This window comes from Oryx dammah, unplaced genomic scaffold (assembly GCF_014754425.2).
Source record: "Oryx dammah isolate SB20612 unplaced genomic scaffold, SCBI_Odam_1.1 HiC_scaffold_29, whole genome shotgun sequence".
Classification (NCBI taxonomy): Eukaryota; Metazoa; Chordata; class Mammalia; order Artiodactyla; family Bovidae; genus Oryx; species Oryx dammah.
The window spans coordinates 4,240,037-4,252,459 of record NW_024070213.1 but is presented as its reverse complement, the minus strand read 5'-3'; the positions used below and the strand labels follow the sequence as shown (position 1 = coordinate 4,252,459).

Below are 12,423 nucleotides of genomic sequence, written 5' to 3'. Positions count from 1 at the left end.
TTTTCTTATCTTTTTCTTTAAGTTACAATTCATATGTTTATTCTATTTAGTCAATTAATCTTTTCAAATACTAGTTCATTCACAAACTCCAAACTTGGGAGTTCAAGAACATGTTCTTTCCTGATGTACTTTCCTACTATGTGAGCTTCATAACCTCCCCATAAAGAAGTCCAGTATCAAAAAGACAGTTTCTTCAGTTAGTGGTGCTGGGAAAACTGGACTTCTTTTATATGTAAAAGAAGGAAATTAGAACATCCTCTAACACCATATACAAAAATAAACTCAAAATGGATTAAAGGCCTGAATGTAAGATCAGAAACCATAAAACTCCTAGAGGAAAACATATGCAGAATATTCTTTGACATAAATTGTAGCCACATTTTTTGGAATCTGTCTCCTAAAGCAAAGGAAATAAAAGCAAAAATAAACAAATGGTACCTAATTAAACTTGTAAGCTTTTTGTACAGAAAAGGAAACCATTGACAAAAGGAAAAGACAACCTATTAAATGTGAGAAAATATTTGCAAATGATGCAACTGCTAAGGTGTTAATATACAAAATATACAATCAGCTCAAACAACTCAAAACCAAACAAGCAATGAAAAAATGGGCAGAAGATCTGAATAGACTATTTCCAAAGAGGAAATGCAGATGGTCAACAGACAAACAAAAAGATACTCAACACTGTTAATCAACAGAGAAATACAAATCAAATTCACCTCACACCTGTCAGAATGGCTATTGTTAAAAAGAACACAAGTAACAAATGCTGGCAAGGATGTAGAGAAAAGGGAACCCTGGTACACTGTTGATAGGGATGTAAATTGGTACAGCCTCTATGGAAAACAATATGGAGATTTCTAAAAATAAAAAAAGAAGACTAAAAATAGAACTACCATTATGACCGAGCACTTGCACTTCTGGGTACATATTTTAAAAAAAACAATGTAAATAAAAAATATTTACATTCTAAATAAAAAAGATACATGCACCCCACTGCAGCCATGAAATTAAAAGATGCTTACTCCTTGGAAGGAAAGTTATGACCAACCTAGATAGCATATTAAAAAGCAGAGACATTACTTTGCCAACAAAGGTCCATCTAGTCAAGGCTATGGTTTTTCCAGTGGTCATGTATGGAAGTGAGAGTTGGACTGTGAAGAAAGCTGAGCGCCAAAGAATTGATGCTTTTGAACTGTGGTGTTGGAGAAGACTCTTGAGAGTCCCTTGGACTGCAAGGAGATCCAACCAGTCCATCCTAAAGGAGATTAGTCCTGGGTGTTCTTCGGAAGGACTGATGCTGAAGCTGAAACTCCAATATTTTGGCCACCTCACGCAAACAGCTGACTCACTGGAAAACTCTGATGCTGGGAGGGACTGGGGGCAGGAGGAGAAGGGGACGATAGAGGATGAGATAGCTGGATGGCATCACTGAGTCGATGGACATGAGTTTGGGTGAACTCTGGGAGTTGGTGATGGACAGGGAGGCCTGGCATGCTGCAATTCATGGAGTCGCAAAGAGTTGGACATGACTGAGCGACTGAACTGAACTGAACCCTACTGTTCATAGCAGCATTATTTACAGCTGCCAAGATATGGAAGCAAATGAAGTGTTCATCAACAAATGAATGGATAAAGATGTGATATGGTGGCTCAGAGGTCAAAGCATCTGCCTATAATGCGGGGGACCCGGGTTCGATCCCTGGGTCAGGAAGAGCCCCTGGAGAACGAAATGGTAACCCACTCCAGTATTCTTGCCTGGAGAATCTCGTGGACAGAAAAGCCTGGTAGGCTACAGTCCTGTTGCTGCTGCTAAGTCGCTTCAGTCGTGTCTGACCCTGTACGACCCCATAGACAGCAGCCCACTAGGCTGCTCCTCTGTCCCTGGGATTCTCCAGACAAGAACACTGGAGTGGGTTGCCATTTCCTTCTCCAATGCATGAAAGTGAAAACTGAAAGTGAAGTCGCTCAGTCGTGCCCGACTCTTAGTGACCCCATAGACTGGAGCCTGCCAGGCTCCTCCATCCATGGGATTTTCCAGGCAAGAGTACTGGAGTGGGGTGCCATTGCCTTCACCAGGCTACAGTCCAGGGGGTCACAAAGAGTCGGACACAACTGAGCTACTTCACTTTCACTTTCACTATACGTGTATATATATATACACACGTATATATACTGTGTGTATATATATATATACAGTATATATATATATATGTGTGTATATATATATACAGACACACACATATATTCCCGTGGGATACTATTCAGCTATAAAATAGAACAAAATTTTGCCATTTGCAATGTGGATGGACTTGAAGGGTATTATGCTAAGTGAAGTAAGTCAGACAAAGACAAATACTATATGCTATAACTAATATGTGGAATCCAAAAAAAATACAACAAACTAGTGACTATAACAAAAAAGAAGCAGACACTGAGAATAAACTGCTGCTGCTACTGCTGCCAAGTCGCGTCAGTCGTGTCCGACTCTGTGCGACCCCATGGACGGCAGCCCACCAGGCTCCTTCATCCCTGGGATGCTCCAGGCAAGAATACTAGTGGTTATCAATGAGAAGGATGGAGAAAGGAGCAACATAGCAGGAGGGGATTGAGAGGTACAAACTAGTGGGTATACAATAAGCTACAATGATATACTGAATAACACAGGGAATATAATCAATATTTTATAATAACAAATAGAGTATATTCTTTGAAAACTATGAATCATTACACTGTATACTTGTAACTATATAATACTGTGTATCAACTATAAATCAGTAAAAGTCATATCTTGAAAAAAATAATTCCAATATCAACTATAGCTCATCCTTTCTCCATCTACCCTCCCTCACATGACCTGCTAATAGAATCATTCACATAAGAAACGTTTTAAAGCACTAATTGTATCAGACACTGTGCTAAATACTACTAATACAAAGGCAACAACAGCAGTAATGACAAAAAGAGAGTAATATTTAATGTGTTGTTCAGTTGCTAAGTCATGTCCAACTCTTTGCGACACTATGGGGTGTACACGTCCAGGTTTCCCTGTACTTTAGTATCTCCCAGAGTTTGCTTAAACTCCTGTCCATTGAGTCAGTGATGCCATCCAACCATCTCATCCTCTGTCGCCCCCTTCTTCTCCTGCCCTCAATCTTTCCCAACATTAGAGTTTTTTCCAATGAGTCAACTCTTCACATCAGGTGGCCAAAGCATTGGAGCTTCAGGATCAGTCCTTCCAATGAATATTCAGGTTTGATCTCCCTGCAGTGCAAGAGACACTCAGGAGTCTTCTCTAACATCACAATTCCAAAGCATCAATTCTTTGGTGCTCTCCTTCTTTATGGTCCAACTCACATATCCATACATGACTACTGGAAAAACCACAGCTTTCAGTCTATGGACCTTTGTCAGCAAAGTGATGTCTCTGCTTTTTAATATGCTGCTTAGGTTTGTCATGGCTTTCCTTCCAAGGAGCATGCATCTTTTAATCTCATGGCTGCAGTCACCATTCACAGTGATTTTTGGAGCCCACAAAAATAAAACCTGTCACTGTTTCAACTTTTTCCGTTTCTACTTTCCATGAAGTGATGAGACTGGATGCCATTATCTTAGTTTTTGAATGCTGAATTCTAGGCCAGCTTTTTCACTCTCCTGTTTTCACTTTCATCAAGAGGCTCTCTAGTTCCTCTTCACTTTCTTCCATTAGAGTGGTATGATCTGCATATTGATATTGTCATTGATATTACTTCTGGCACTCTTTTGATTCCAGATTGTTATTCATCCAGCCTGGCATTTTGCATGATGTACTCTGCATATAAGTTAAATAAGCAGAGTGACAATATACAGCCTTGACATACTCCTTTCCCAATTTGGTACCACTCTGTTGTTCCATATCCGGTACTTATTGTTGCTTCTTGTCCTGCATACAGGTTTCTTAGGAGACAGGTAAGGTGGTCAACTGGTAGTCCCATCTCTTTAAGAATTTTCCACAGTTTGTTGTGATCCACACAATCAAAGGCTTTAGTATAGTCAGTGAAGCAGAAGTAAATGTTTTTCTGGAATTACTTTGATTTCTCTATGATCCAACTAATATAGGGAATTTGATCTCTGGTTCCTTTGTCTTTTCTAAATCCAGCTTGTACATCTGCAAGTTCTCAGTTCATGTACTGCTGAAGCCTAGTTTGAAGGATTTTGAGCATGACTTTGCTAGCATGTGAAATAAGTGTAACTGTATGGGTAGTTTGTACATTCTTTGGCATTGCCTTCCCTTGGGATTGGAATGAAAACTGACCCTTTTCCAGTTCTGTGGCCACTGCTGAGTTTTCCAAATTTTTGACATATTGAGTGTAGCACTTTAACAGTACCATCTTTAAGGATTTGAAATAGCTCAGCTGGAATTCTATCACCTCCACTAGCTTTGTTGGTAGTAATGCTTCCTAAGGCCCCTTGACTTCACACTCCAGGATATCTGGCTCTAGGTAAGTGATTGTACCATTGTGATTATCTGGGTCGTGAAGATCTTTTTTGTATAGTTTTACTTGCCATATCTTCTTAATCTCTTCTGCTTCTGTTAGGTCCATACCATTTCTGTCCTTTATTGTGCCCATCCTTGGATTAAATGTTCCATTGATATTTCTGGATTAAATGTTCCACTGATATTTCCAGTTTTCTTGAAGCAATCTCTCATCTTTCCCGTTCTGTTGTTTTCCTCTATTTCTTTGCATTGTTCACTTGAGAAGGCTTTCTTATCTCTCCTTTCTGTTCTCTGGAATTCTGCACTCAGTTGGGTATATCTTTCCCTAGACTTTCACCTCTCTTCTTTTTTAGGCTATTGGTAAAGGCTTCTGAGACAACTGCTTTGCCTTCTTGCATTTCTTTTTCTTTAGGATGGTCTTGGACACTGCCCCCTATACAGTGTTATGAATTTCCATCCATAGTTCTTCAGGCACTCTATCAGATCTAATCTCTTGAATCCATTTGTCACCTGCACCATACAATCATGAGGGATTTGATTTAGGTCATACCTGAATGGCCTAGTGGTTTTCCCTACTTGCTCAATTTGAGCCTGAATTTTGCAATCAGAGCTCATGATCTGAGCTGAAGTCAACTCCAGATTGTTTTTTCTAACTGTATAGAGCTTCTCTACCTTTGGTTGCAAAAAATATAATCAATCTGATTTCAGTATTGACCATCTGGTGATGTCCATGTGTAGCCATCTCGTGTTGTTGGAAGAGGGTGTTTGCTATGACCAGTGTGTTCTCTTGACAAAACTCTATTAGCCTTTGTCCTGTTTCATTTTGTACTCCAAGCCCAAACTTACTTGTTACTCCAGCTATCTCTTGACTTCCTACTTTTGCATTCCAACCCCCTATGATGAAAAGGTCATCTTTTTCTGTTGTTAGTTCTACAAAGTCTTGTAGGTCTTCATAGAACCAGTCAACTTCAGGTTCTTTGGCATTACTGGTTGAGGCACAGACTTGGATTACTGTAATGTTGAATGGTTTGCCTTGGAAATGACCGAGATCATTCTGTTGCTTTTGAGATTGCCCCAAGTACTGCATTTTGGTCTCTTTTGTTGACTATGAGGGCTACTCCATTTCTCCTAAGGGATTCTTGCCCACAGTAGTAGATGGTTATCTGAATTAAATTCACCGTTTATTGTTCATTTTAGTTCACTGATTCCTAAAATGTCAGTGTTCACTCTTGCCAACGCCTGCTTCACCACATCCAATTTACCTTGATTCATCGATCTAATACTCCACGTTCCTATACAATACTGTTCTTTAGAACACTGGACCTTTACTTTTACCACCAGATACATCCACAGCTGAGTGTTGATTCCACTTTGGCCCAGCTTCTTCATTCTTTCTGGAGCAGGGACTAATTCCTCAAAAAGACATAATGATCCCAAACATGAATGTACCTAATCACAGAACTTTAAACATCATGAAACATAAACTGAGAAAACTGAAGAGAATGACAGATCCAAAAGTACTTGGAAATTTTAAAACTTCTCTCTTAGGGAACACTAGACCAATTAGACAAAGAGTTAGTAAGTGCACAAAAGACACCAATCAACTTGACTTAAAGGCTGCTCAGAAAATACTCTACCCAACAGAACAATGCATATTCATTTCAAGAGCACACAGAATATTTATTAAGATATAATACATGCCATGCTATCAAATAAGCATCAATCAACTTAAAAGGATTTAAATAATGCAAAATATATTTATCACAATAAAAATCAGTAACAGAAACATATCTAAATCCTCCCCCCATCACAACAACTTCTGTTAAATTAAACAATACTTCTAAACACCCCATGGATCACAGAACAAAACCACAAAGAATATTAACAAATATTTTAAATGGAATGAAAATGAAATAAAACATACCAGCAACAGTAGGATAGAGCTTAAGCAGTGCTTAAAGGAAAATAAACAGCTAAAATGCTTATATTATAAATGAAGAAAAGCATAAAATACATAATGCAAGCTTCTATCTTAAAAAGTAAGAAAAAAGAGAAGTAAATTAAACCCAAAATAAGTAGCAGCAAGGAAATAAAGAAGTTAAGAACAGAAGTCAACTACACAGAAACAGATAAACCATAGCGAAAAATCATGAAGCCAAGAGCTGGTCTTACAGAGGACCATAAAACTGATACAACTCTAGCTAGACATCAAGAAGAAAAGAAGACAAATTAGCAATATCAGGAATGAAAGGGCCATCAGTACAGATCCTACAAAACTGAAAAGGATGAAAGGGGAAATGTTAATAACTTTATATTAATAAATTTAATAACTCAGATGAAATATACAAATGTTATTTTCAATACACAAGCTACCAAAGTTCACTCAAGAAAAAAAAATGTCCTGAATGGCCTTATATCTAATAAGGAAACTGAATTTGTAATTTAAGAATATTCCCATAAAGAAAAGTGGGTAGCACCAGTGGCTTCACTTGCAAAATTTACCAAACTTTTAGGAAAAAAAATATAAAATCCTACAAAAACTCCATGAAAAACAGAGGAGAGAATAATTCCTGACTCATTTTATGAGTCTGGCATTACCTGATACAAAAATGTAAAAAAGAATATTTGCAAGAAAAATAAACTATAGACTAATACTCTCATGAATATAGATATAAACATCCACACCAAAATTTTAATGAGTCAATCCAAAAATATTTGAAAGGAATAATACAACATGACCCAGTGGGGTTCATCTTAGATATGCTAAGTTGGTTTAATATTCTAAAAATCAATCACTGTAATTTAGTATATTAATAAGCCACCTCCCCCCAAACTCCAACAGTATTATTATCCCAACAGTCAGCAGAAAAAGTATTTGACAAAATTCAACACTCACTCATAAAAGAAATTTCAGCAAGCTAGAAACAGAAGGGAATATTCTCTTTTCTGGCAAGTGGCCTGAGGCTGTTTGTTTATAGAAAGGTTATACAACTTTATCTACATATATGGATATTTACAGAGAACTAAGTACATTTTAATAACCACGGTGTGTGTAATTATTTCCCCATTCTCTTACTGTGTATATTTGTGCTTTTTCTCTTTAAAAATTGTGGAATAAAAGAATTAGACCTCTTTATAAAAACAGCAATATTTATTAGCTATTTCTTGATGAACTGAAATAAAGGCTACCTCAGGCATAATTCCTTTAAATTATGAAATAATAGTTACATTTACATATAAATAATTGCTTACCAACATCTTTTAATAAAAATACCTTTTTTGATCAGCTTCCTGTTGCTGTTTAATATGCTTGTTCTCAAATTCACGAATATTTTCTACACCAATTTCTTCACAGAAGTGTTGAAAAATATCATCTTCAACCTTTTAAATTATTTTAAAACCAAATGGTTTAATAATCAATTTTACAAAAATATATAGACAATCCTTAAATCTATGTTTTTCCCACCAAGACTTTCTGGGTTAGGGCAGACTATTCCCGACAAGAATCACTACTCTGTAAATTTGGTGCTTTCTCTTTAATTAACTACACTTACCTATTTTCAAAGTTCTTATTCTAAAAACAAAATAAGAAAGTTCACGGTGGCCTTTTAAGTGCTTTGGCTTTATGAAGTGTTTAATACAAAATTAGAATGTTTACTTTAGCCATACTAAAATATAACATTCTATATAAATACAGAAAATATTCTTTATGAGTAATACTATAGATTCTTTTTTTTTAATATAAATTTATTTTAATTGGAGGCTAATTACTCTACAATATTGTATTGGTTTTGCCATACATCAACATGAATCCGCCACGGGTGTGCACGTGTTCCTCATCCTGAACCCCCATCCCACCTCCCTCCCTATACCATCCCTCTGGGTCATCCTAGTGCACCAGCCCCAAGCATCCTGTATCATGCATCAAACCTGGACTGGAGATTCGTTTCATAGATTCTTAAATAATATAAAACCAAGAGGACTAAAGCATAGAATTAACATTCAGAAAATTTGGAAAAACTAGAATAAGCCAAATCCAACAAAGTAACATTTAACATTAATGTTTTAAGAGTTTCCCTGGTGGCTCAGAAGGCAAAGAATCTGCCTGCAATGCAGGAGACCTGGGTTCAGTCCCTGGGTTGGGAAGATCCCGTGGAGAAGGGAATGGCTACCCACTTCAGTATTCTGGTCTGGAGAAGTAATTCCATGGACAGAGGAGCCTGGCAGGCTACAGTCCATGGGGTCACAAAGATTTTTAAAGCCTGGCATTTATGGACAATTATAGGATAAGAGAGACCTGTTTTAGCAACAGGACATGTAAGAAAGTTTCACACTTCAGTTGAACATAAATTAAATATGAAAGTGATATGACTACTGCAAGTAATCTATAATTTGTATAACGAGATAATCCAGGTCATGTAAAATTATGTTTCTGTGTGCAGAGTTCCAGGGTACTCTATACTGGTCAGACAGTATTTTCACATTATTTTTTATTCTAGGCATTGACAACAGAGTATCCAAAGGCTGGTTACCAGAACTGGTCTTAAATCCATAGTAAATATAAATAAATAAGTAATTAGGGATATTTAACCTGGAAAAGGATAATTAAGGGGCAACATAAGGGTAGTTTCATGTGGTAAAAGGCAGAACTAGAGGCAATGGGTGAAAGTTACTGAGTGATGGTGTGACAAACAATGTTTTAAAGGTTAAAGATAAGCAACAGTGGAATGAATTAAGCCAGAAAGTTCCTGTTACTTTATAAGCAGAGGTTAGATGATCATATCTTTGGTACCCCAGAGCCAAGCAGCTATGCCTGGCATATAATAAATGTTCAAGACAAAATTACTGAGTGAATACACAACCTTAAAGATGAGACAAGGGACAAAGTTTTTTCCTTCTTAGGCAATGGAAGAAAGAAAATGACTGCAAATTTTACAATGGACAAGGAGAGGTTGGACAGCTGAAGAGAATAACCATGTACTAGTAGTCATCGTCCCTTGAGATGAGCAATAGTGGGTCTCAAAAAATACAAGGGATACAAGGAAATTAATACAACATAAGGAAATTAATTTGGCAAACCAATAAAACTTAGCATTTATCAAACTTTGCTTTAGCACATATTGAAGAAGCCTTAAATTTGGTATCTGGTCTAGAACCAAGCCACATGCCATTTAGTAATAAATGTATTACTCATAACCTTATCTATCTTTCGTTGAAATTCTTTAATTCTTTGTTGTCGTTCTTTGATTCCTTCACTCAACATGGCACACTGAGATTCAATATTTAGTAGCTCACTTTGTAGCTGAGATTGTTCCTGATTATAAAAAAGAAAAATGTCTTTTTAACATGGCTATTTTAGCTTTATACAGTAAAGCCAAAAACATGATAGGTATCTTTCAGAAAAAAAAGAGACTCTGTGAGATAAGGTAAATTCAGGTACAACTGAATAACAACATTAAAATAAAGTCATTTAAAGAAAGTAACTTAAAGGACTATAATATACCTCAATCACAAGGGAAAGTATAAAAATTACATGGTGCTTTATAAATGTAATTCCTGAAATTCTATGCCTTGGTCCCAATTTCCATCAAATTTTATGTAAATCTATATTACCCGGTAAAAAGCAGCAAGGTGCTTCTTCTTAATGATTTCTAGTTCACTTTGTGCATATTTGAGTCGTGTAGTAGTTCCTTGTATTAGAGCCTGTATTTGTTTCAAATCTGCTTCCTTGCGCACTATCTTCATTAAATCCTAAAAAGAAAGGGAGATATAATAACACTTTATAATAGACAACACTCTCACTTTTCACAGTACTTTCATAGATCATAAATCACTGCTTTTTACATGTAACTATATCCACAACTCTACCTTCCTTTCTTCTGATAAAAGATTGGGCAACTAAGTGCATAAGTCATCTGGAGTAATCAAGATGCCATACAGCCTCCTCAGAAAACTCACTTATGTCCTCACAGGAAACAGGCAAGAAAATGAAGAATGGGAAGTGCCTGTTCTACCCAAGGCACATAAATGGTGTAAATGAGACCTTGCGATCTTTGTTGCCTTTCTTTAGTGCCTTCTTGGCTTGCCTCATCCATTTCCTTCTCTCTTCACCTATCCTAATGCTCAACCAAATAAACTCCCTCATATATGTTCTATATTTTTTACTTCAAGTTTGTACATGAAAACATGTGTATACATACTCACCTATATGTTTTTGTCAGTCTGTTTTGCAATTTTAGAATCACATTAGACATACTTTTCTACCTCCTGCTTTACTCATTCAGTTACTCACAAAAGTCAACTGATAAAGCTCTAAATTAATTCTTTTAATGGTTGTATATTATTCCATTGTGACTGTAACAAAATTATTTCATTCTTAATGATGCGCATTCATTTTGTGTCCAGGTTTTTGCCATCACAAGCAGCGCTGCAGTGACACACTTTGGTGCGTACCCTTAAATACTGCTGTTTTTATTTCTATGCAATAGATTCCTCAGTGTGAGATCAATGGGTCAAAGGTGTTGATGTTCTTATTATACTAGCTGGTACTAACTGCTTTTCCAAAGCTTTAACCATTCATATTTCTATAAATGATGTATGAGTGAGTATGTGTTTCTTTATAAGTCTATTAGCATATATATATTTCCCAACTCTTATTGATATCCATGAAGTAATCCTGAGTACTATATTCTATACTGAGCATTTTTTCATGTTTATTAGCCATATGGATTTCCTCTATGAACTGCCTAAACCCCTCCTTTGCCTAGACGTTTCTATCGTGGCTTTTTCAAATCAATTTATAGAACTGTTTGATAGCATAGAACCAACAGTCTTCATTTAAAACTTTAAAAAATTTTATACAATGGCTGTTATCCTCATTTAAAATACTACTTTTAAGCTTTCAATCTATCCTTATTTTTATATGTCATAATATGGAGCACAAAATTAACTTTCCCTAGATGTGCCAATGAAAGTGAAAGTCGCTCACTTGTTTCTGACTCTTTGTGACCCCATGGAATTCTCCAGGCCAGAATCCTGGAGTGGGTAGCCTTTCCCTTCTCCAGGGGATCTTCCCAACCTAGGGATCAAACCCAGGCCTCCCGCACTGCAGGCGGATTCTTCACTAGCTGAGCCACCAGGGACACCCAACACCATCTCTCTCTCCTTTTCTCGCCAAACTGAAGTTATCATTTTGTGCTGTGTTCTGTCACTCAGTTGTGTCAGACTCTGCGACCCCGTGGACTGCAGCCCACCAGGCTCCTCTGTCCATGGGATTCTCCAGGCAAGAGTACTGGAGTGGGGTGCCATGCCCTCCTCCAGGGGATCGTCCCGACCCAGGGATGGAACTGAGGTCTCCCGCATTGTAGGTGGATTCTTTACTGTCTAAGCCACCAGGGAAGCCCAGAATATCATCCCAGTTGTATGTTAAATTGTCAAATATAACTGGGCCCATTTCTGAAGTTCCTCTTCTTTCTCAATTAACCTGTCCATTAGAACTTCCAACAGAAGTTCTACCACACTCTCTTTTGTTACATTTTTTTTTTTACTAGTCTCGGGAAATTCATTTCTAAGAATTAGAGAATCATTTTGTCAAATAAAAAATCCTTGCTAATAACTTACTTGAACTTGCATTCAAATTATATTAACTGGAGAACTTCTAACCCAAGAATATAGTATGTCTTTTCTTTGGTGTTATCTTGTCCCTCAATAAGATTTAGTTTTCTAATAGTTATGTGTCTTTAGACTTACATTTATTTCTATTGTGAGTAGAATATTTTCCCAATTTTAGATGCTCTTTTACAGTATAGAGAAAAACTACAGAGTTTTGTTTATGTAGCCCTCTCATTACCTTATTAAATCTAGTAGTTTTAAAACTACAATCTTATCAGAAAAAGGTTTTTCTCCTTCTCAAAAATGTATATAAATTATTTCATTTTGTGCCTAAT

General features: G+C 36.7%; 1 protein-coding gene across 2 annotated transcripts in view; it reads right to left on the bottom strand.

Moving 5' to 3' along the window:
- SMC1B (structural maintenance of chromosomes 1B) overlaps window positions 1–12,423 on the bottom strand; it is an 81,292-nt gene that overhangs the window by 23,249 nt on the left and 45,620 nt on the right. For both annotated transcript variants that reach the window (XM_040234552.1, XM_040234553.1), the window contains exons 13-15: window positions 10,091–10,228; window positions 9,675–9,791; window positions 7,752–7,858 (exon numbers count right to left, since the gene is read on the bottom strand). In XM_040234552.1, the coding sequence (XP_040090486.1) occupies window positions 7,752–7,858; window positions 9,675–9,791; window positions 10,091–10,228 (362 nt within the window). The remainder of the gene's footprint in view (window positions 1–7,751; window positions 7,859–9,674; window positions 9,792–10,090; window positions 10,229–12,423) is intronic.